At 58.3% G+C, this 22,146-nt stretch overlaps 2 protein-coding genes across 3 annotated transcripts in view; one reads left to right on the top strand and one right to left on the bottom strand.

Annotated features, from left to right (window-relative positions):
• BAIAP2L1 (BAI1 associated protein 2 like 1) overlaps nucleotides 1-5,131 on the top strand; it is a 95,622-nt gene extending 90,491 nt beyond the window's left edge. Inside the window, exons 13-14 of the mRNA XM_003354447.4 lie at nucleotides 3,790-3,827; nucleotides 4,396-5,131. Coding sequence (XP_003354495.2) covers nucleotides 3,790-3,827; nucleotides 4,396-4,468 — 111 coding nt within the window. The 3' untranslated portion in view covers nucleotides 4,469-5,131. The remainder of the gene's footprint in view (nucleotides 1-3,789; nucleotides 3,828-4,395) is intronic.
• On the bottom strand, nucleotides 6,038-13,827 carry BRI3 (brain protein I3). Of its 2 annotated transcripts, none has more exons than XM_021086093.1 (3): nucleotides 13,484-13,827; nucleotides 12,852-12,954; nucleotides 6,038-6,452 (listed from the first exon to the last, which is right to left on the bottom strand). In XM_021086093.1, exons 1-3 carry the CDS (start codon nucleotides 13,623-13,625, stop codon nucleotides 6,320-6,322), a joined length of 378 nt encoding a protein of 125 aa, XP_020941752.1. In that variant the 5' UTR covers nucleotides 13,626-13,827; the 3' UTR covers nucleotides 6,038-6,319. The 2 variants fall into 2 exon arrangements, with proteins under 2 accessions (XP_020941752.1, XP_020941753.1); XM_021086094.1 differs by lacking the exon at nucleotides 13,484-13,827 and adding an exon at nucleotides 13,067-13,298.

Genomic DNA, 22,146 nt, shown 5'->3' with positions numbered 1-22,146 from the left:
AGGGAAAGACACTTCCCTCGCGGCCAGTCGCCAGCCATGGGTTTTGTTTGCGTCCAGTCCCGCCCCTTCCAGGGTGGCCCACCCTGAGTGCACATGGGCTGGCACCGTGCTGGCTGCTGAGGGTACGAAGAACCCGCAGCAGGCTGCGTCTGTAAGGGACTGGTTCCGAGCCGTGTCTTGTATGGTCTGAGTCCCCGACACACGTGAGGATCCACGTCCCCAGTGGGTGGTGGGGCCAGCAGCCCCGCTCCAGCCGTGTTCCAGGCACATGCTGTGTGGACTGAGGGGGCAGAGGAGACGGCCCCGATCAGGACCAGGGACACACGGGACCAAGGCGACCCCAAGCCCCGGCGCAGTCTGAGAGGCAGTGGAGGGGTGGGCTCCCGCTGGGCCAGGGAGGGGGGCAGCATATTGGGGGCTGGGGGGAGATGCCCAGGACACTTCCTGGGGACGGGAGCTGCTCTCTGGTTGAAGAAGGCGCCTCTGTAGAGGGGGCAGGGGCGAGGAGGGCAGTCCGCTCGGCGGAAGAAGTTGAAGAGGAAGCCTTTGTGGAAAATGTCCCTTATTTCAAGTGACCACTGGAGAGCATCACACAGAAAGTGCTTTAGACAAAGCAACTCCATATAACCAACACCCAGTCAAAAACTGGAACGTTACCAGCCCCCCCCTCCCCCGGAGTTCCCGCTGCTGTCCCATCTCACAGTCCAGACTGCCCCCTCTGGACACGGCCTTGCATGTCCAGACCTATCTGGTCTCGCCTTGCGTGACAGAATTGAGTCCTCCTGTGGTTCTGCTGCTGCTCCCTTAGAGGCCGTTGTCCCTCCTTTTCTGTCACTGAAATACAGGGATTTGCAAAGTTGGTTTCAGGTGTGCAGCTGAGTGATTGAGAGATATATAGATACACATATATAAACATTTAAGTGATATCACATTTGTCTTTCTCTGACTCAGTTTGATCATCTCTAGGTCCATCCACGTTGCTGCAAATGGCAGTATTTTGTTTGTTTTCATGGCTGAGGAGTAGTCTGTTGTAACCACATCTTCTTTATCCATTCATCTGTCAGTGGACATTTAGTTGTTTCCATGTCTTGGCTATTGTGAATAGTACTGCTATGAACACTGGGGTGCATGTATCTTTTCAAATCATAATTTTGTCCAGATGTATGCGCAGGAGTGGGATTGCTGGATCATATGGTAAATCTGGTTTTAGTTTTTTTAAGGAACCTCCGTACTGTTCTTCACAGTGGCTGCACCAATTTACATTCCCACCAACAGTGGCAGGAAGGATCCCTTTTCTCCACACCCTCTCCAGCATTTGTTATTTGTAGGCTTTTTGTTTGTTGTTTGTTTTGCTTTTTAGGGCTGCACCCGAGGCATATGGAGGTTCCCAGGCTAGGGGTTCCATTGGAGCTGTAGCTGCTGACCTACGCCACAGCCACGCCAGATCCTTCACCCACTTAGGGAGGCCAGGGATGGAACCCCAACCTCATGGTTCCTAATTGGATTCATTTCTGCTGCGCCACGATGGGAAACTCGGTTATTTGTAGGCTTTTTAATGATGGCCTGATTCGTGTGAGGTGGTACCTCATTGTAGTTTTGATTGCATTTCTCTAGTAACTAGCGATGTTGAGCATTTTTTCATGTGTCTCTCGGCCGTGTGTCTTCTTTGCATAAATGTCTAAGTCTTCTGCCCATTTTTGGATTGGGTTGTTCATTTTGTTGTATGAGCTGTCTGTATAGTTTGGAAATTAAGCCTTTTTGGTTGCATCGTTTGCAAATATTTTCTTCCATCCTGCAGGTCATCTTTGGGTTTCGTTCATGGTTTTCCTCTGCTGTGCAAAAGCTCCTTCGTTTGGTTAGGTCCCGTTTGTTTATTTTTGCTTTTATTTCCATTTCTGAGACGGACCTCAGGAAACACTGGTTCGATTGTGTCCGTGTATTTTGCTTGATGTCGCTCCCGTTGATGGATGTTGGGGCTCTGCGGACAGAGCATCCCCAGGTGGCCCCCGGTGCCGACTGAAGAGCTGCTGTGCCCTCCCGCCTCTGCCCTTGTTGCTCGAAATGTCCTGTCACCCAGATGACGCAGTTCGTGAATCCGCCGTTTCTAGTCGGTCTCCGTGGTTTCTGCCTCGAGGTGGCTGGGGTGCTGCCGCGGGGGGTCTCCCGCTCCCAGTTCGGGAACCTCAGGGGAGGGGCAGTGTTGGGTCGCAGGGTGGTTTCGCTGCCGGAGCCCGCAGGGGCTGCTGGGAGTCCGGCTCAGCGGGAAGGGCGCTTTTCAGACCAGAGGTCGCAGCCGCCCTCCGGACCCGCCCGTCACGGCCTGGGTGGTAGGCGGAGGCCAGCCCTCTGGGCACAGGTGAGACTGCATGGCAGGCATCCTGGGGTGTTTTTAAAATAAATCATGCATTGGCCTGTAGTCACCGACAGCATGAATGCTGTACCCGAAATGACGGGAAGGCCAGCGCGCCCTGGGCGGGGGGCGCCTCTTTGCAGCCACGTGAGGTCCTGTGAGCACGTGCTAAGAGCGGGGCTGCTCTGTGCCTCAGGGATGAGAAGCAGACACTGAACTGGGTGCTGGGCTGCCTGTCTCTGGGGGCTGGGGTTCCCCCTCGGGATGACCTCACTGGCCCCAGGGTTCAAGGTCAAGGTATGAGGTCCCCAGAGCCCTGGAGACAGCAGGTGCAGGTCTGAAGTATTCCCAGTGCCCCCCTTCTGCCTTGAGTCTCTGAGTCCAGCAGCACTAGAGAGGCCCTGGCTTCACCCTCCGGGTGTGGCTGGGCTGGAGGCTAGACCAGGAAGGGGAGGACCCGGGCAGTCCCCTGGCGGCCGGCTGGTCAGACAGCGTTACACTGCCCTCTCCTGGACGGCCATCTGCGCAAGCGCGCCAGCTGGGGCCAGTGACTTCCCACAACAGCCAGAACAAGTTGAAGCCCAGTCTTTGTGGAATGAGGGAAAGAGGACGCGCACACCGGGTCCCTGGCCACCCTCAGAGACCCCCGTCCCTGGGAGCTGGAAGCTGGGGCTCCACGCGGGCTCTGGCAATGCCCGAAAGCAAAGGCAGTGCCCCCACGAGTCTATCTTCTCTGTCCCGCACTTCATGGAACTTCCTACAAGATCTCTGGTGAGCAGTTGGCACCAGTCTACAGGCACCAAAAGCCACCAAGGTTGTCTTACTGTGCCTCCTGCATCGTTCAGAGCTGGGCTCCCCAAAGCCAACCTTAATCACGACAGCTCTGCACGTGAATGACCACAGGCAAGGAGCAGCAGACCCTGAGTTTTCTAAGACATTCTGCATTAGTGGAGACCCTCCCAAGTTGTGGACTGCATTCTGTCCTTGCCTTTCATCTCCTGAGTGAATTTACATGGCTCATCTCAAATGAATGGAGACGCCAGGGCACTTGGAAACATGTGTAGCTTTGAACAATCCCTTAATGCTTTAGGTGTCTTTACCTTGGGGTCTCATTTAAAATGTCCCAATTTTGGGAGTTCCTGTTGTGGCTCAGCGGAAACGAATCTGTCTGGCATCCATGAGGACACGGGTTCGATCCCTGGCCTCGCTCAGTGGGTTAAGGCTCTGGCGTTGCCATGAGCTGTGGTGTAGGTCGCAGACGCAGCTTGTATCTGGTGTGGCTGTGGCATAGGCCAGTGGCTACAGCTCTGATTCAACCCCTAGCCTGGGCACTTCCGTATGCCACGGGTGCGGCCCTAAAAAGACGAAACAATAATAACAACAATGTTCCAATTTCATGAGCTTTTCATAAACTTCATCTTTCTTTCTCTTTCCCACAGAGTGACACAAATGGGATTGCAAAGCCACCTTTTCTCAGGTAGGTTAACTTCCTCAAGGGCCTTCCTGCTCATGCAGCCCAGGAGGCCTGATCCTGAGAGAGGCCTCCAGCCGGTGGGGTCCTCTGGGGAGCAGGACCTGCCCAGCATCTGCCCTGACCCAGAATGGAGGTCCCCTTGTCACACAGCACACTTGGAACCTAATAATCCAGTCCCATTCCTAGATGGCTCTCCCACCCCACCCCACCCCATCCAGAGGCAGGCTCGCCTCTCAAAAATGTTTAAAACTCTGGACTTCCCCTGGTGGCGCAGCAGGTTAAGGGCCTGGTGGCGTCACCACGGTGGTTTGGGTTGCTGCTGTAGCACAGGTTCGATTCCTGGCCTGGCAATTTCCATGTGCCATGGGCACAGCCAAAAAATAAAATAAAAGCTTAAAACTCTGGATAGTTCTGTAATGGGCAGCGTGGCAAAACGCTCATGTTCAGAGAATGTCTGGAATTTATATAAGCCATACAATTTTACAAAGCAAAAGCAATAGTTATTTGCTCTTTTCAGATCCAACCCGTCTTGTAGTATTTCTGCCAACATTTTTTTTTCCCTCCCCCACAGTGGAGAAAACCCCTTTGCTACTGTGAAACTCCGGCCGACAGTGACGAATGACCGGTCAGCACCCATCATTTGATGAAAAGCCGGCCGTGGGATCTCCGGCACCTGTTCAGTTCTCACCTGCAAAACGATAAGTGTATACGTTTGATAAGTGCTGTACTGGTGCAAAGCTTCACCAGAGGGTGCCTGAACTTCAGTGTACTCTCCTCGAGCAAATCAGCGCATTTTCTAATTGAACATAGTCAGGTTTACACATTTTTCTTTCAATCAGCTGGGTTTACGTGTTTTTTTTTAATCGGTGATAATGATCAACTCAACCACTTAAAACATCTTCTTCCCATTCTGCTCAAAAACAGTAAATTTGGTTCCAATCCTTACTGTATCATTTTTTGGTAATTTTTTTCTTTTTTTGGCCACCCGAGTCACCTGCAGTCCCGGGCCAGGGATCAAATCTGTGTCCCCGTGCTGCAGAGACACCGCTGATCCCGTCGCGCCACAGCAGCAACACCTGATTATTTTTTTAAAAGTCAGAATAAGGGATTGTTGATGCTTTCATGACTGGCTTTCTGCCCCGGAAAAGCAAATGAGATCGGTTTTATTTTATAAAGCATGATGTGCTGACAGAGCATTATGATATTCAAGGAAAATACTATGTAAATTTGCGTCCCGGCATGCAAATCATCTTAAGCAATATAAAGTATGAGAATATTGTATAAAATCTAATGTTTGAACTTAAAAACGTTTAAATTTTTGCTTAATCAAATGTAGCCCCACCCAAGCAAGATAGAGAATCCCCCCACTCCCCAGGACTGCTGTAGACACAGCTCTAGAGCACCGAGAATTCACCTTTCTCTCATCACCGCCATGGTATCACACCACCAATTTCAAAGAGGTCCTGAATTTAGGAGTTGTGCGTTACCAGCCGGAATGAGCAATGAAAACCCACCAGGCTGTGCCACCCTAAGGTCTGTGTAGAAACCCTAGGTGCTCTCACCGAGCTGACTGGGGGCTGCACTTCAGCTGGGACCCGCCACTGTGCACGGGGAAGCTGGGTTTTGGGAGGGAATCAGAGGGCGTCTCTGGCTGCAGGGACGAGACCCAGTTTGGAGGCTGGAGGATAGGATGGGGATGAAAGCCCACCCCCAGGCCCTCACTGGCGAAGGAGGGGTGTGGGCTTTGGAGGCTTGTTAATAAGGGCAAAGGGGGTGGAGGGGGCATCACCACAGCCTGTTCCCCAGTGCTCCACCATCGGGGGCCTCCTGCCGTGTTACAGGGAGAGCATAGGGCCTGGAGCAGCCAGATGCCCTCTGCGGGCCCACCCAACCCATGTGCACCTTGGCGGAAGGGACCACAGCGGTCACTGAGCTGTGTGGGAGGGCTTGCCTTTAGGTCCTGGGCATGGAGGTGCGTGCTCTCGAAATGGCAAGGTATTGTCTCATTACGATAATAAAAACTGGAGCACAAGCCCAGTTTGGAGCTGTAAATGCCTACCGAGGAGTAAGAAGGTGAACCAGATAGTGTTAAGTCGGGTGATGGGTGTCTTACACTATACCCTCGTGTGTGTGTGTGTGTGTGTGTGTTTGTGTTTTCTCCATAACAAAGCTTGGAAGCAGCAGTGCGCAAACACTGAATAAGCAAAACCAGGTAAACAACGGTATGGATCTCATTTATTTAAAACAGTATTTCTCACCTTTCTCAAATTGAAGACTGCAAAAAATAAAAGCAGTGCTTGACTGAGCGGTCATTAACCCTGGGAGCAGTGCTGCTGCTGCGCGTCCACACTCCCCGAAACCGGCTCCTCGCGGCGCCCAAGCCACCCACCACTTTACAAAACAGTCCTGAAGATTAATCAAATAAAGCTATTGTACACAACATTTACATTAGAAAAAGAGAGCTGGGAGTAGGAAAGCCACGTGTGGAGTTCCCTTTAAGTAAAGTTGGCGCCACAGTTGGGGCATCTTCGCTTCCTCAAGGCGAAACAGCAGATGAACCCAAAGGGGAACAGGACGATGGCCAAGAAGATGCCCAGGAAGGTGAAGGAGTCCTCCAGAACCCCGACCCTGCGGAGAGAGGGCGCACGCGCGCGTGAGGCCCGACCCCGCGCCCCGCCCAGAGCCCCGCCCTCAGCGCTGTGCAGGGGCGGAGCCAGGAGCAACTGTCCCAGCATCTGCCACACGTCTTCTGCAACGGGGAACAAGAGGCAAATGCCAGCTTCTATAAAAACGCTTACGTCTCTGAAAAGAACAAACCAAGTCACGTTTAGAGTATTTTTTCCCCCAACACTGAAAGGTTTCAGACTTTTTTTTTCCATTCCCTAAAAGGAAATTCCAAAAATAGCCGTAATTTGGAGTTCAGGGGATTTGTTTATTGCTGGCGGGAGCAGATTTTAATGAAGGACTAAAATCAGCCGTGTTCACACGGTGCCACTTGAGAAATTTCATCTCAGAGCGTCCCCTTTGGAAAAGTTGGCATATACCTCAGACGTGCACCATATATGATCCCTGAGATGCTAGGGGACACCCCCAAACCACGTGCCAACGAGCACAGGTGGGAGACCTGAGGTCGCCACCGGCATCTCCTGATTGACAAGGCCCCAAGACGGGCAAGAGCCGCGGAATCGGCTCCAGGAAACCCCCGCCCAGCGGCACCAGAGGGAGACCCGCGGCCCGGCTGCAGCCGAGGCCCGGCCGCCAGGGGGCGCTATGGGGAGGAGGCCCTGACCCCGGCGGGGACAGTGTCTGCCCACCACCTCTGGGCCCGGACAAGACTTGGCGACCTGAGGCCGCGGCTGTGAGGAGCCAACGCCAGGGCGCTGCCGGCGGAGGCGGGAGGTCAGCTCCCGAAGCCCTGGGGAGCCGGCCCCCGGCCCTGGGGGGTCATGGGCTCGATGCCCCTCCCCTCCCCGTCCGCAGCACCTCCCTAGGGGAGCTCTGACCTCGCGGACCACCTCTCCCTTCCAGGAGGGTGAGCCGAGGCTGAGAAGCCCTGCCAAGCTCTGCCGCCCCCGTTCCAAGGGGAAGCTCACAGCTGGTCTGCATCCCCCAGCAGTTACTGTCCTTACAAGAGACTGTACCAAACTCCCCACACAGGCCCCTTTCTAAGACGACAGAGGCTGCTCGGCCCCGCCCGCCCGGCCGGGGGAGGGGGGGGGGAGTCAGAAGACCCAGCAGAGAAAGCACCTGAGGCCACACTGCCAAGGAGGGGCAGGGCTTCAGAAAGGCCCTGAGCCACCCCTGTGTCCCCACACAGGTGTACATGACGCTCTGTCCAGGGTCATGGCCAGCAGCTCCCACCACTATTCAGGCTACTGGGGCCACTTCCACAGCAGCTCCCACTCGAGGAGCCACGGCCCCAGCCAGGCCCCTCCCTGCTCCCCCCACCCGCCCCCACCCCACATCTACACCCACTGAACTCCCCAGAATGTCCAAGTGAGAAGCAGAGCAGAGACCTGAACCCCGGGCCTCACACCTGCACCAGCAGAGAACCTTCCCGAGAAGCCTGCCCTCAAAAGTCACCAGGGTGCCTGGCCCAGTGTCCCCTCCAGGGACCAGTGAGGCCTGAGGACAGTGACTACCTCAGTGCCCACCAGACTAGACACTCTGTGTAGCTCACAGATCAAAGCTGTTCCCAGGCAGAGCCTAGATCCCAGAGCGTCTGCCCCAAGGCTCCAGGAGAGGCCTGGGAGGCGGCTGGGTCCTGCCCTGCTGTCCTGGGTGCCCTGGAAGTGGTGCCAACGGGCACCCAGCACCCCTGGCTGGACAAAGCCCTCTGAGTGGGGCTGTCTCCCCACAGTGAAGGAACCCAGTCCCCGCAACTGCCACTTGCTCCTGTCCTCTGGGGTCAAATGTCACACAGCACCAGCACTCACCTGCCTCTTCCCTAAGTCTCCAGCCAGACCCTGGTCTGCACTGTTGTCTGAAGCCGGAGAGAGCCAGCAGGGCCCTCCCTGCCAGGCCAGTGGGCTGGCCCCACCTGAGCAGACGCCCAGCAATAGGCCGACCGACCTGGGGAGGCCCACACACACCCTCGCTTCACCCGCGGTGGGTTCTGTCCAGACCCATCATTCACTGGAGCCAGAGCTGCACTGGCAGCTTGGGCCTCCCTGTCTGATGCCCTCAAGAATCAGGTTTGATGAGGACAAGAACCTACGCCCTCTCCTCCGCCGTGTCTGGGGAGAGCAAGGCCACTGCCCTTCCGTTCAGCAAACGATATGGGCACAATCTCGTCCCTGCCAGTGCGTCTGCCCCAGAGCCAGGCCCCTTCTACCAAGAACCATGGCCAGACACCACCCCATGCCACCAAACACACACACACACACAGCTTCCCAGCTCAAGAGTGGAGACAGCATCTGGCCGGTCAGCAGGAGCCTCTGAGCACAGAGGTCCACAGGGACCACACCTACAAGTCCACCTGCCACCCTAAAAGTCCACACCTCTTACCCACAATTGCAAATGCCAAGAGCTCCAGAAGTAACAGACGCACCTGGCAGCCATGTGTGTGGCCATTTATAGTCTTAATGTACCCACTTAATGGGGATATTTGTGTCTTGCTGCAGAAACGTTAATGTTTGACTATAGGTACTGCCTAGATCTCAAAAGCAGTGCTGATGTGACTCACAGCTTTTAAAAATCCAGTTTTCTGAAGTGAGACACACAATCCGGTCCCTAGGCCAATCCTGATTCAGCGACACCTCACCAGGCTGCAGCGCACACCTGCCCCTCCTGCCAGCCTCTCCTCTCCAAGCCCCTGCGAAGCTCCAGTCAGTCCACGGCGTCAACTCTTCATTACGTGACTCTCGATCCAAACTGAGTTAGCAGCTCTAACTGTGCTCAGAAGACCCCTCCCCCTCCCAGAGCAAGAGGGGCGGGAGGACACAGCTGGCGAAATCAGGGAACTAATTCTGGAAACACTTAACTGACTGGACCCTACAGAGAAAGTGGCCGCTCCACTTCACTGACACCCACCTGCTCAGGAGGCCAGGCTGCGTGGGGCCCCCGTGACGATCGTGACGGGGGCACCGTGGCCCAAGAGCAGCCCAGGCATGGCAGGTACCCAGGACTCCCATCCTCAGCACCTCTGGCTTCCTCACAGCATCCCTGCCACGTCCCAGCATGTCCTCGGTACAGGGAGCCAGCAAGTGGCCTGGGTGCGAACAACCCAGATCCCAGCCCAGGGCCTCCCCACCCCACCCCCGCGACAGTTAATACGGGTACCCTCCTGGCACACCCCCAAGCTCCCTCCTCCCAGCGCAGGGCAGCCCCCAGACAAGCCCCTCAGGAGGGAGGGCAGGGCAAGAAGACCAGGTCCTGTCTCAACCCCTGGGGAGGGACCCTGGCCTGGCCCCCGGCGGCCCAGGGTCCCCACTACAAACTGGCCTCCCATGGGGGCAGGGAGCTACCTGTCAGGGGTTCTCAGGACCAGCCCACAGAGCCACCGGCCACACCAGGGCCAGTTGGGAAGCCCCAGGCCCCCCTGAGCAGAACTGCCCAGGTTCGGCCCTGCCTGCGGCGGGAGGCCCACCCACGGCCCACAGGACCACCCCAGCCGGGCCAGGAACAGCTAGACCGAGGCCCCGCGCTGCACCCTCTGCCCCGTGTAGCCTGAGGTACGAGTCCCGGCTCAGGCCACAGGAGGCCTCTCCTCAGGGCAAGGCTGGAGCCCTGGCTTCACTGTGCCCTGGCCTGCACGCTGCGTCCAGCCTTGACAGCTGTTGCCTGAGCCCACCTGTCCCCAGACTCTCTTCTACCTCTTCACTCACCCCCAAGGTCAAACACCCAGAGACCCCACACCTGCTGCTCTGGTGATGCACCTTCCAGCCCTGGACCTGTGTCCCCCGGGGGCACCCTCCACAGAGGCCCTCTCACTGCAGCCCAGGGCCCCCTGACCCAAGGTGCTGCCACCTCATCCTGCATCCACGGACAGCCCACAACCCCGGGGGGAACAGCTTCCAAAAGGCCCAAGCCTGGCCCAAGCCCCACCGGCCAAGGCAGTGCTCAGTCCACAGGGGCTGCAGGCGGGCAGGAGTGAAACGAGGCGCATGCTCGCCCCGCTACTAGGGTGGAAAAAAATGAGCGACTCAACAGGGACGATGGGATCAGGCTGCTTAAGGGAAGGCTCAGACGGTGGCAGAGTGACAACTGGTACAGGTCTCTTAGCCAGGCCTCAGAGGGGATCACAGACGTGTGACTTCGGCAAATTCCTGCCAAGCAACCAGAGAGGGACAGGGACAGAGCCCGGCGGGCGGGCTGGACCGGGAGGAAGTGTGGTCACATGAGAAGTGGCCTGTATCCCAACCCCAGGACGCCGGCCAGACAGCGGCCACCCAGACTGTTCCCAGGGGAACCTCCCCATGGTCCCTGCCGCACAGACCACACACCCACTCCCCAAACCACTGCTGAGCTTCCTGCAGCCCGGGCCCTGCCCGCCACTCAGGGCGGAGGAAAGCCGGCTCGGGCCACTGAGGGCACTCCCGGGTGGAGAACCCAAGTGCCGGGGTCGGGGACCTTGCTGCTGGCATCTGTCCTCAAGCCAGACAGGGGCCTGTGGAAGACACACCTGGGAGAGACGTCAGAGGGTTTGGACCCAACTCCGGCCCCAGGCTTGTCATCACAGCACCCACCCCTCCCGCGCCGCACCCACCGCCCAGAGAAGCAGGGAGGTTATCCATCCCAACAAAAGGGAGACTCAGTTCCCAGGTGGCAGGTGCCCCACCCGAGCCCAAGACCCTCCCCAGAGAGCGGAGTCCACATTCTGCACGACGGGGGCCTCCGCTGTGACCCAGCTCCCACCCTAGGGAAGGGGGGACCAGGAAACATGCTCCCCGGCCAGCAGCCGCTGGAAGCTCCGCAGCCCTGGGGCACCTCGCCCCTCAGGCCCCGCTGGTCTCCCCTCCTCCACACCCACAGGCCACAGAGCGTCCCATCAGACACGCCATCCCCCAGACGGGGAAATGCGCCCAGCTGGCAGGGCAGGCTCTGAGCCCAGCTCTGGCGGGTTGGGCACCGCGGGGAGACGCTGAAGCCCAGGCAGACGGCTCTGCTCCAGGTGCCTTCCCGCTCCTCCTGGCCGGCCAGCCTGACCCCCACCCCGGAGCCCCAGCTCAGGAGAACACGCGAAACCATGCCCACCCAAGACGGCCCTTAACCTCCCAGCTGGGCTACGGGGACCGAAGGGCCATGCACATGGCAGGGCTCCGGGCACCACCCAGGACCGGCCTCAAAGCCACAATCAGTGGGTTTCCTGTCCCCTGCCTCCCTGTGCCCAGGATTCCCCGTGGCCCTCTTCACAAGGGACCTGGCCTTGACCTCTGCCCTGCCCAGCAGCCTATAACCCGTCCACACCCCCTCCTCCAAGCCCACCCACGTGCCTTCCACCCTGACAGCTCGGAGGCTCACAGGTGCCTCATGGAGAAAACAGCTTCTGGAGGCGGCCATCGTCCCCCCCTCGCCCTTCATGTTCTCCCAAGACCAGAGTCTTGCCAGCAGTGTCAGGAGAGACCCGTTTTGGATTTGCAGAAGGGGCCCCCTGGCAGGCTCCTCCTGCCCGCAGCCCCTTGTTAAGGCACCTGACTGGCCTCCTGCCCCCTTTCCAGACGCCCTTCTTCCTGGACCCTCGTCTCTCACACAGCTGCCCCTGCGACTCTGAATCGCTGACTTCCCTCTGATTCTACGCTGGGCCTTCCACACACACTTCTGAAATTGCTTAGGTGTAAACCAGAGTTTCTCAACTCCATCTCAGCAACTCCAACTTCCTCCTACGGCAAGGCTGAAAACTCGCCCTTGCCAAGCCAGCCCTGACTTTCTCAAGTGTCCGCCCCTTGGAACCCACCAAGGACAGAGACCAAGTCTTACCCAACTGGAACCCTCAGGACCCACACAGACCAAGCACCTAGTCGCTGCATCTCAGGCCCCATAAACGGGTGCCAGAAGACCTGGAGGCTCCAGTTTGAGGGTAGGAACTATCGCTCCCGCCCCAAAGAACCTCGGCATTTCTGTCCTCATGCAGCTAATGACCCTCTCACGTGGATGAAGCTGTCACTCCCCAGGCCGCCCGGATCTTAGCTCCTTGAACGCCCTCGCCATCTGACTCGGCTCCCCTGTCCACGCACTTCAAACTCCCTCCTCCAGAAAAGAAAACCTTTCACCATCTTGAAGAATCAAATGCAGAGCCCACCTGCAGGTCCTGGAACCAGAGATCTCTGCATTAGAACTGCTAATCTCTGCATCCCACCACTTGGGGCTCGCTGGCTCCAAAAGCACTCAGCTCCCTGGGAAAGGGAACCCCGCATGCCCCCCTGCCCCATGAAACCTGTGGGGACTCAAGGACCACTGAAGCCACTCTCTCCCACATCCCAGGTCAGCAGCTTGTCCCAAGACCGTCTCCCCAGCCATCAGCCCTTCATGAAGTTCTCATAAGTGTGTCCTCAGAGGCCTCCAGGGACCCCCAGGTTTGTGACATACCTGCAGACAGGGCAGCCTCCAACAACAACGATGGAATTGGCAGGGTACCGGGTGACATTTCGACTGTGGATGTTGTAGACCCTGGGGTGGTGGGTGGGTATCCCTGTGGGCAGAAAGGCACATGAGAAGCGGGCAGGGAGGAAACCCGGGGATCGGCGGGGAACTGCTCCTGCCCTCCCCCCTCCCCCACCAAAAACACGCCCCCTTTGCAAAACCAAGACAACAGCTGCGTCCACGAAGCGCCCACTCCGGCTTTATTAGGGGCTGACTCGCAGGCGGCATCTCAGCGAAGTGAACCTGCAGTCAGGTGTTGAGGCTTCCCGGGAAGGGCGGGCCCGGCGCGCGACCCCGCAGGTGGGCTGAGGGCCCTCGGGCAGCGCCCAGGCTCGGGGGCCGATCTCAGCTTCCCAGCGCGGAGACTTCCCTCCGACCCCTCCCGCGGGCGCCGCCCCGGGTCTCCCCTCGGCCGCGCCCCGAGAAAAGTTGGTTTCGGGGTTAAAGGTCGCCACCGAACTCCGCCCAAAGTTTGCTCCCGGGGCCCCGGGGCCCCGAGCCCGGCGCCCCGCCCGCCAGCCCGCCCGGGTCCCGGCCCGACCCCCACCCCGCCCCCCGGCCCCGGGCCCCCGGCCCACCTGTGACGAGGTAGGGGTAGGGCGGCGGCGGGGCGGCGGCGGGGATGGCGCCGTAGCCGTGCGGGCCGCACGCGAAGTCGCCCTGGCCGGCCTCCAGGTTGTAGGCGGGCGGCCGCTCCTGCAGCAGGGGCTTGTGGTCCATGGCGGGCGGCGCCCACCGCGCCCGGCCCGGCTCCTGCTCGCGCTCCCGCTCCGGCTCCGCCTCGGACTCGCGGGGACGCCCGGACGCCCGGCAGCTGGACCCCGTCCTCGCGGGCGGCGGCGGCGGCGGCGGCGGCGGCGGCGGCGGCGGCGCGGGGCTGGGCCCCCTGGAGGCGGGCGCCGCGGGCTTCCCCCCGCGCCTCCCCCCGCCAGTCACAAGACCCGGGTCACGTGGTGCGGCTCCCAGCAGGGGGCGGCGCGGGGCGGGGCCGGCGGCGTCTTAAAGGGGCCGCGCCCGCCCTCGGCCAGCCCGGAGGGCGCTCGTCGGCGGCGACTCTGCGCGCCTCCCCTCTCGGCCTCCCCATCCCCCGGCCGCCGCCCCAGACCTCCCGCCGCGAGGAGACCCTCCCCCCAACCGACGGCCCAGAGACGTCGCACTCGGGTCGTGACCTTTTGGTTTATCAAGCACTCCCCCGCAGCGCCAAGTCCGATCCGCACAATCCCGGAGGACGCAGACGCTGGCCCACTGGGCGTCCTGGGGCGCGAGCCCACCCACCGAGGAGGAGGGTAGGGGCGGCGCGGAGGAGGGGTCGGGCGGGGCGCGTCCCCAGGCCGCCCCTCCGCGGTCACCGCTCCGGGGCGGAGGGGCCCCGGGCTCCGCATTTTGAGCGGTCCGGGGTACCGATCGGGGCGCGGCCAGGGTCCGGGGAAGCGCAAATTCCTTCAAGAAAAAGCGAACGGTGCCTGTGAACCGTGTCCGCTCGCGCTCAGCCTATGTTCATCCCCTCGGTTTTCTTTTTGACAAATCACGTGTGATCATTTTTAGGACTTGCGGCCACTGATTACAAAGAACTCCCCTGTCGGGGACAAACTAAATGACGCGTGGCGGGAGCTGTCCGCTGTTGTTTCTCGGGTTGGTCATCTTCGCGACAACCCAGGAGGTACTGGTCCCTCGTCTGTGGCCTGGAGACAGGCTCAGAAGAGGGGAGTGACCGAAACTTGACCGCAGAGGCCGCCCTGTCCCACGCCCTCGCTGAAGCTCGCTGACTGTCACATGCTCTCGTGCTTAATGGGTTTGTAATAAAACTTTAAACAGAAAGATGGGCCAACTCCAGCCCCTGACCTGCCTTGGCTCCTCAGCTCATTCCTGGGCCTTCTGCAGCATTTGGGGGGCTCTCCTCGCCTTTCTCGTGTGACCTGTGCTCTGATCTAGCTCTGTGACAGCTCTCAGACCCCGCCACATTTTTAACTTTTTAGAAGAGACCTTGGAGGAGTTTCTTTATCACAAGTGCAGCTCCTCCGAGGCCCTTCCCATCTGTCCTTTATCTCCTGGTCGTGGTCCCGCAATCCTGTGGAGAGGAGCCAGCGGCAGGCCAGGTAGCAGCTGGGCTGGCCCTGGGAGGAGAGCCAGATCCAGAAGAGAGGCTGGCGGAGAGTGGCCGAGGACTTCCTGGCCAGCAGAGGCCCTGGCTGTGGTGGGGAGGCCTTGTGCTCCTGGGGGCAGCTGTGAGCCCATCACCCAAAGGGTGAGAGCAGCTGAACTCCAGGACCCCCCGCCGCCCAAGGGAAAACTGAGGGGCAACCCTGACCTCACTCAGGAGCAAGGAAAAGTGGGCTCAGGGCAGGCCCACTAACGCTAACCCATGGGACAGGCATCCTAGCCGGCTTGCAAAGAGCAGCATAGCCTTTCCTATCAGACAAAATAAAGTTGGCAGATATCCCTTCAATTGCAAAGTTAATTTTCTCTTCCTCAAGTGTCTGTGTTTGCTCTCAAATTCCAACCAAGTCCATAGCCTCTGGCTCCTTTCTCTTCTAATAACTGATTTGCTCCCCAGCAGTGCCTCCCAGCGTGGAAATCCCTGTCCTGACAGGATTTCCCCACAAAGCAGGTCCCTCCCCTTTGTTCCTGCATTGTCACCTGCCATCCCAGCCTCCCCCAAGCCAAGCCTGGGGACACAAAAAAGGCACAGTCTGGTAGGAAGCCCAACAGACGGACAGCTCTCTGTGACAGTGCAGCAAGGCTGGCCTGGTGGGAGTTAGGGGTGCCCGTGAGCGCCCCACCTGGAAGGCCAACACGGACTGGCCCAAGGGACGAGCATTCCAGGCAGTGAGCTGTGGCCCACTGCCTCCCAGGACTCCAAGTCACCAAAGCTGCAGCTGGAGCCTGGGAGGGTCTCTGGCAGGTGAGGGGGCTGGGGCGGGGCGGGGGAGGGGCACTGGGAGGAGGGGGGGAAAGGCAGCACCCAGATGTTGGAGGTGGCATCCTGTCCTGCACGGGGCAGGAGCCCCCGACTTGCTGTTAGAAAAATGATGTTGCCAACAGCGTGAAGGGTGAAAGGGGCAGTGGATGCGGCGCGGAGGGACAAAGAGCCCGTCAGACCTGGTGACCCCCTGGGTGAATATGGGGCACGCTCAGGTGCCAGTGGTGGATCAGCAGGAGCCTGAGGGGACGGGTGGGGAGAGCAGCGCCCAGTCTGCAGCAGGACCCCAACCAAGCAAAGTGTGCCCAACGATGAGACTCTCTCAGCGGCTGACAGCCCTTCACAGGGACATGCTGTGCCCCAGACAAAACGGGCAGCATCCAACCTCCAGGAGCTGACACTTGAACGGGGCGGGGCTGGTCTTAGAAGGTGGCAGGTGCTGCGGGGAGGATGAGCAGGGGCAAGGGCTCAGGGGATGAGGCGGGCAAGGCGGTGCAGGGCTGTGCGACTCTGTGTTGGGACTGAGAGTGGGACTGTCCGGGAGGGGGTCAGAAGTAGGAGGATGAGCGTGTGTGCGTTTTAAGGGGAGAGGAAGCAACAGCACGGTGATACATCAGTGGGAACAATTGGCTGCAGAAGAGGGGGCATGTGGAGAAAGGGAAGGAGGAGGTAAAGGGGTGGGGTCCCTGCTGGGACCCCCAACGAGTCACCCACGGAAGCAGGAGAAAGTGGAGCTCATGGGAGCCCGGGCAGGTGGACGGATGGACGGGGCGCTCTCGCCTGACTGCTCCTGTTGTCTTGATGAAACGGGAAGCAAGGTGAGCCTCTTGAGTCACCTCACCTCCAGGCAGCTTCCTGTCTGAGTGCATCCTCAGGGCCCCCCCGGGAGGGAGGGCCTCCACATCCCTCAATAGCTTTTTTTTTTGTCTTTTTGCCTTTTTTCTTGAGCTGCTCCCGCGGCATATGGAGGTTCCCAGGCTAGGGGTCGAATCAGAGCTGTAGCCACTGGCCTACACCACAGCTCACAGTAACGCCGGATCCTTAACCCACTGAGCGAGGCCAGGGATCGAACCCGCAACCTCATGGTTCTTAGTCGGATTCGTTAACCACTGAGCCACGACAGGAACTCCTCCCTCAATAGCTTGATGAGAAAACCAAGGCACAGAGCGTCTCCGTGACTTTTCCACAGTCTCCCAGCTTCCGAAGGTGGATCTTTGGATCCCAGATCCAGCGCCCATGGCCAGGCCAAGAGCAAGAGAAATGTCAGCCAGCTGATTTTAACAGAAACACATTCTTCTTGAAGAAAACTCGGAACATACCTTGCTCTGCCAGTTTTTCAGATGCCTGAAATTCGACTCTTTATCCATGTTTGATTTTGTCATTGTTTTCTGTTTAGGGCCGCACGGTGGCATATGGAGGTTTCCAGGCTGGGGGTTGAATCGGAGCTGTAGACACTGGCCTACACCACAGCCACAGCCACATCTGCAACCTACACCACAGCTCACGGCAATGCCAGATCCTTAACCCACTGAGCAAGGCCAGGAATCGAACCCACATCCTCATGGATACTTGCTGGGTTCTTAACCCACTGAGCCACAGCGAGAACTCCACTAATCCACTTTCACATCATGTGTACATTAACAAAAAAAGGTTTTTGGCATTGCCACGTCCATCCGCATGGGATTTGAACTGCTCTGTACATGTTTTCGCTGCGAGCACTCAACAGGGAACCTGGTGGGGCAGTGGACGTGACAGCTGCTGGCTGGAGGGGGGCTGGGGAAGGTGCCATGTCCTCCAGGCCTTGACTGTCACCAAAGACTCTCCTCACATGTAGCCTAAGGAAACCCAAGCCAGGACCAGGCTCTGAGAAGGGCTGAGAACCCAGCACGTGAACTGCTTGCACATTCGAGAAGCCAGTACCTCACATGGTTGGGATTGTGACAAAAACAAAAAAAAAGGAAGCAAATATCATTTCAAAATCCAAGGCTGTAACTGATTACAAGTGCCTGGCCCCGGGAAAGGCTTCCCCAAATATTTGCTAAACATTTATCTTAGATAAACACTGAGTTTTAAGTTTCGTCGTAAGCCGGGGGTAAGCCTCACAGTTCCACGAGGCAAATCTTTCTAAATGTTTTATAAATGAAGCACACAGGTTTGTACACAACGCAGAAAACCATTTCACGCAGGTCACACAATTTCACGCAAGTCACGCAATTTCACGCAAGTCACACGGTCAGTCTTATCACAGGTAATACACAGGCAGGCCTCGTTTGCACTTTACAGATGACACATTTTTTACAAATTGAAAGCCCGTGGCATCTTTCCAAACAGCATTTGCTCACTCTGTGTTTTGGTAACTGTTCCAATATTTTAAGGCTTTTCAGTATTATTTTGGCTATGGTTACTGCCACAACTCAGTGAAACCTCAGATAATAGTTATCATTTTTTACCAATAAAATATTGATAAAATATCAATAAAATAAAATTTGAATAAGTTTTGGTTTTTTGTGGTGTTTTTTTGTTTTTTTTTTTTTTTTTGGCTACACCCATGGCATGCAGAAGTTCCCAGGCCAGAGACTGAATCATGCCACAGCAGTGACCGAAGCCACTGCGGTGATAATACCGGATCCTTAACCTGCTGGGCCACCAGACAACTCGCCAAGTTTTTTTGGTTTTCAGATTTTTGCTTTTGAGGGCCACACCTGAGGCATATGGAGGTTCCCAGGCTAGGGGTCAAAGCAGAGCTACAGCTGCCGGCCTCCACCACAGCCACAGCAACACCAGATCTGAGTCACACTGCAACCTATGCCATAGCCTGTGGCAACACCAGATCCTTAACCCACTGAGCGAGGCCAGGGATCGAACCTGCATCCTCATGGATACTAACCGGGTTTTTAACCTGCTGAGCCACAGGGGGAACTCCTAGTACTATGTTTAAATCCATACCCATGCCCTTCACTCTCTAAGAGGTGCCCGCCACCGCGTAATTCTGCCCCGCAGCACACACTTAACTCACGCTCTGAAACACAGACAGCATCCCTTGAAGTCGTCATCTCCTAGCCATGCTCCCAAGAGCAGAGTGAATTCGGGACCGCAAATTTCTACCTTAAATAAGTTACCGGGAAGCTGTGCTCAAAACCTCTGAAAAGCTCTGCAGTAATGAGAGCTGTAACTGATTTATCGAGACGGGTTACGGGCTAAAACATGGACGTCAACACGTTTATGGCAACAACATGCAAAATGACCTTTCATCTCTGCCATACTCAGAGTAACAGATCAGGCTGCTTCTGCAGGACTTTTTTTGTCTTTTTGTCTTTTGAGGGCCACACCTGTGGCATATGGGGGTTCCCAGGCTAGGGGTCCAATCGGAGCTACAGCTGCCAGCCTACGCCACATCCACAGCAACGCGGGATCCGAGCCACACCTGCGACCTACACCACAGCTCACAGCAACACTGGATCCTTCACCCACTGAGCAAGGCCAGGGATCGAACCTGCGTCCTCATGGATGCTGGTCAGGTTTGTTAACCACTGAGCCATGATGGGAACTCCTCTCCAGGATTTCTTGATGGGGGTGGGGGGGGGCGACAAGAAAATCTCAGCCCTGTTTGGATGTTGAGGGGGGCGAGAGGAAGTGGGCTGCTGGGGGAGCACCACATCGCCCCCACCCAGACTGCTCTGCAGACTCCCCCGTGGCTTGAATAAGCCACTTCGGAGCCAGGCTTTCTTACACGGAGACGCCCGGCATCCTTGCCGAGTTGTAACCACAGCTCTTCGGAGGGGGCGGTGTTACCTCCTCACCTTCCAGAACAAGAGTCGCCCTTTCTGAACGGACATTCCAGGGAGAGACCAACGTCTGTCCCGCTCCGAGTGTGTGGCGGATGCTGCAGGGATTCACACTTCCTCGGGGCCGCGATGCCCAGGTGACCCCCCAGCTTGGAGGTGAGGCGCATCGGTCCCCCGCTGAGGCCAGTCCACGAACCAACCCCCTTGTGTCCCATCTCTGCATCCCCAGTGCCGGGAACATAGCAGGTGCCCCAGGCATGTTTAACGGAACTCTGCCCAGGATCAGCTGGCTGGTGAGGGTTCAAGCCTAGGTCCTTCTGCCTCCAGAACAGCTCTGGTCCAAAGACTGTGGGAGGGAGGAGGGGGTCCCCCGCCCTCACCTCAGTCTAGACAAAGCCTGGATCATTTCTGGATCATTCCAGAAAGCCATTCCCAGTTTCATAAAATCAAGACTACCAGACGGCAGGGGAGACACTCACTGAGGTGATTAATGGCCTTTGGGCTTCACGCGGTGCTTTTCGGTGATTACAGAGCATGGGGGGGGGGGGGCGGGATGACGGGCCTCTCAAACCCTCCGCCCCCCGCCAGCCGGGAGAGTTACTCAGGCGGATAGAAGGTGCCTCCCCCTCCAAATCTGCCCCCAGGTGAACTTGTCACCATGTGCCAGAGCTCTGGACTTGGTGAGAAGCAGGCATCTCCTCTGGGGGGGGCGCAGATGACCAGTCCCGAGGAGAGAGGCCAGGTCACTTCCTTAGGCCAGGAAAGCACCCCCAGATCTGATTTTTAAGGGGCCTGGAGGGTCTCGGTTGTTATTCTGCTTTGCCAGAATCACCCACAACCCAGTTCTCGTGCAGGCCGCCAAGGGAAGCAGGAGCAACCGTGTTGTCATGGGCCCTGCCTCTCATGGGGGTCCCCCTCTCCACCCCCTCCCCCTGCCCTCCTCTGGCCAGGCCCCCCCACCCCCCGCAGTGGCTCCCACCTGCTGCCTGCACGGTGGTCATGGCTGGCGTCAGAGAGCTGCCCCTGGGTGGCCGGAGGGAGCCTGAGGACGGGGCCGGGAAGAGCCCCCTTACGCTCCAGCAGGAGATGGGCCGCAGCCGACATGAAGGGCCGGGAGAGAAGCCCACGGGGGCAGGGCCATCCTGGGGCAGGAAGGGCCAGGCCTCTCTGGGCACAGAATGCAGCCTCACAATCCAGCCCAGCCACCAAGATTCTCAGGTTCTGAGCCTGGAGTCCTGTCACCCCGAAGAGGCTCGAGATGCCACCAAGCGGATTCACCCTGGCAGCCCTGGATGCCCACTTTGACCTCTGAGTGGTGGGGCCAGCCAGGGGAGGCGTGGAGAGCTTCCGCTGCCGCAGGTGGACGATGGGAACAGGTGCGCCACGCGGGAGCGCTCCCGGCCGCTGGCCACGTGCCGCCTGGGGCAAGGAATCCGGTGTTGGGTCTGAGCTGTCCCCTGCGGTCCCGGCACTGCGGTCTCTGGCTCTACCCCAAAATGACCTTGCCCCCTCTTTCATTTATGAGGGGCGCCCTGTAGGTCTCCCCGCTGTTCTCCTACCTGTGGGAGCCTGATGAGGTGGGATCGTGTGTGGCCTTCCTTTTAAAGGCCACACAGCCTTCTCTGCCATCTCATGGCTGCGGTCCCTCTGGGGGGCACCCCTCGCGCCAACTCTGGGGAAAATCACCGCCAAGAGCCCTGGGCTCAGCACACACGTGTCGGGAGGTCACCTGGTCTGGGGTCCACGCCTCCGTCTCCTTGACCTGCTGCGGAGGAGCTCACCTGTGCCTCAGTTTCCCATCTGTAAACCAAGGTAACAGCCCCTGCCTCGTCGGGTCTGCGGGCGAGGTCAGGGCCCCTGCGGGAGGCGAGGCACCTGAACATCAGGCACTGCCCGGCCCCTGCCCCCCTGCCCCCCGAGCCCAGCAATCCCGGCCCGGGACTCAGAGCACACCTCCTCTCCCCTTCTGCTTCTCACCTGTGCGCGGGTCTGACTAGGGCTGACTTTTCCCCCTCGTAGGATCACCGTCTATTTTGTTGTGAGATTTGCTTTTTCCACGTGGAGATCTTTGCTCCTCCCTGGAGACACCCGTGACCTCTGCCCTCTGCCACATCAATACGGTGCCCCTGCTCCTTGCCAGGCCAGGTCCCCTCCCCCCTTCCCCTGATTCCAGCTACAGATCCTGCTCCCTTGCTGATGAGGCAGGTTCCCTGTGCTCTGTTTAATGTCCAGTGAGCCAGATTTTATATCTCTTTCTTTCTTTTTCTTTTTGTCTTTTTGCCATTTCTTGGGCCGCTTCCGCAGCATATGGAGGTTCCCAGGCTAGGGGTCTAATCGGAGCTGTAGCCACCAGCCTACGCCACAGACACAGCCACGCGGGATCCGAGCCGCGTCTGCGACCTACACCACAGCTCATGGCAACGCCCGATCCTTAACCCACTGAGCAAGGCCTGGGATCGAACCTGAAACCTCATGGGTCCTAGTCGGATTCGTTAACCACTGCGCCACGACGGGAACTCCTCTCTTTCTTTCTTTG

The sequence above is a fragment of the Sus scrofa genome, chromosome 3, assembly GCF_000003025.6.
Source record: "Sus scrofa isolate TJ Tabasco breed Duroc chromosome 3, Sscrofa11.1, whole genome shotgun sequence".
Taxonomy (NCBI): Eukaryota; Metazoa; Chordata; class Mammalia; order Artiodactyla; family Suidae; genus Sus; species Sus scrofa.
This window is presented reverse-complemented; position numbering and strand designations above follow the sequence as displayed.

Coding starts and splice junctions, on each gene's coding strand:
- BRI3 (XM_021086093.1), bottom strand. CDS start 13,625: ATGGACCACAAGCCCCTGCTGCAGGAGCGGCCGCCCGCCTACAACCTG. Junction 12,955..13,483: donor CTACCCCTACCTCGTCACAG/GTGGGCCGGGGG, acceptor TTCTGCCCACAG/GGATACCCACCCACCACCCC. Junction 6,453..12,851: donor GGAGGCTGCCCTGTCTGCAG/GTATGTCACAAA, acceptor CTCTCTCCGCAG/GGTCGGGGTTCTGGAGGACT.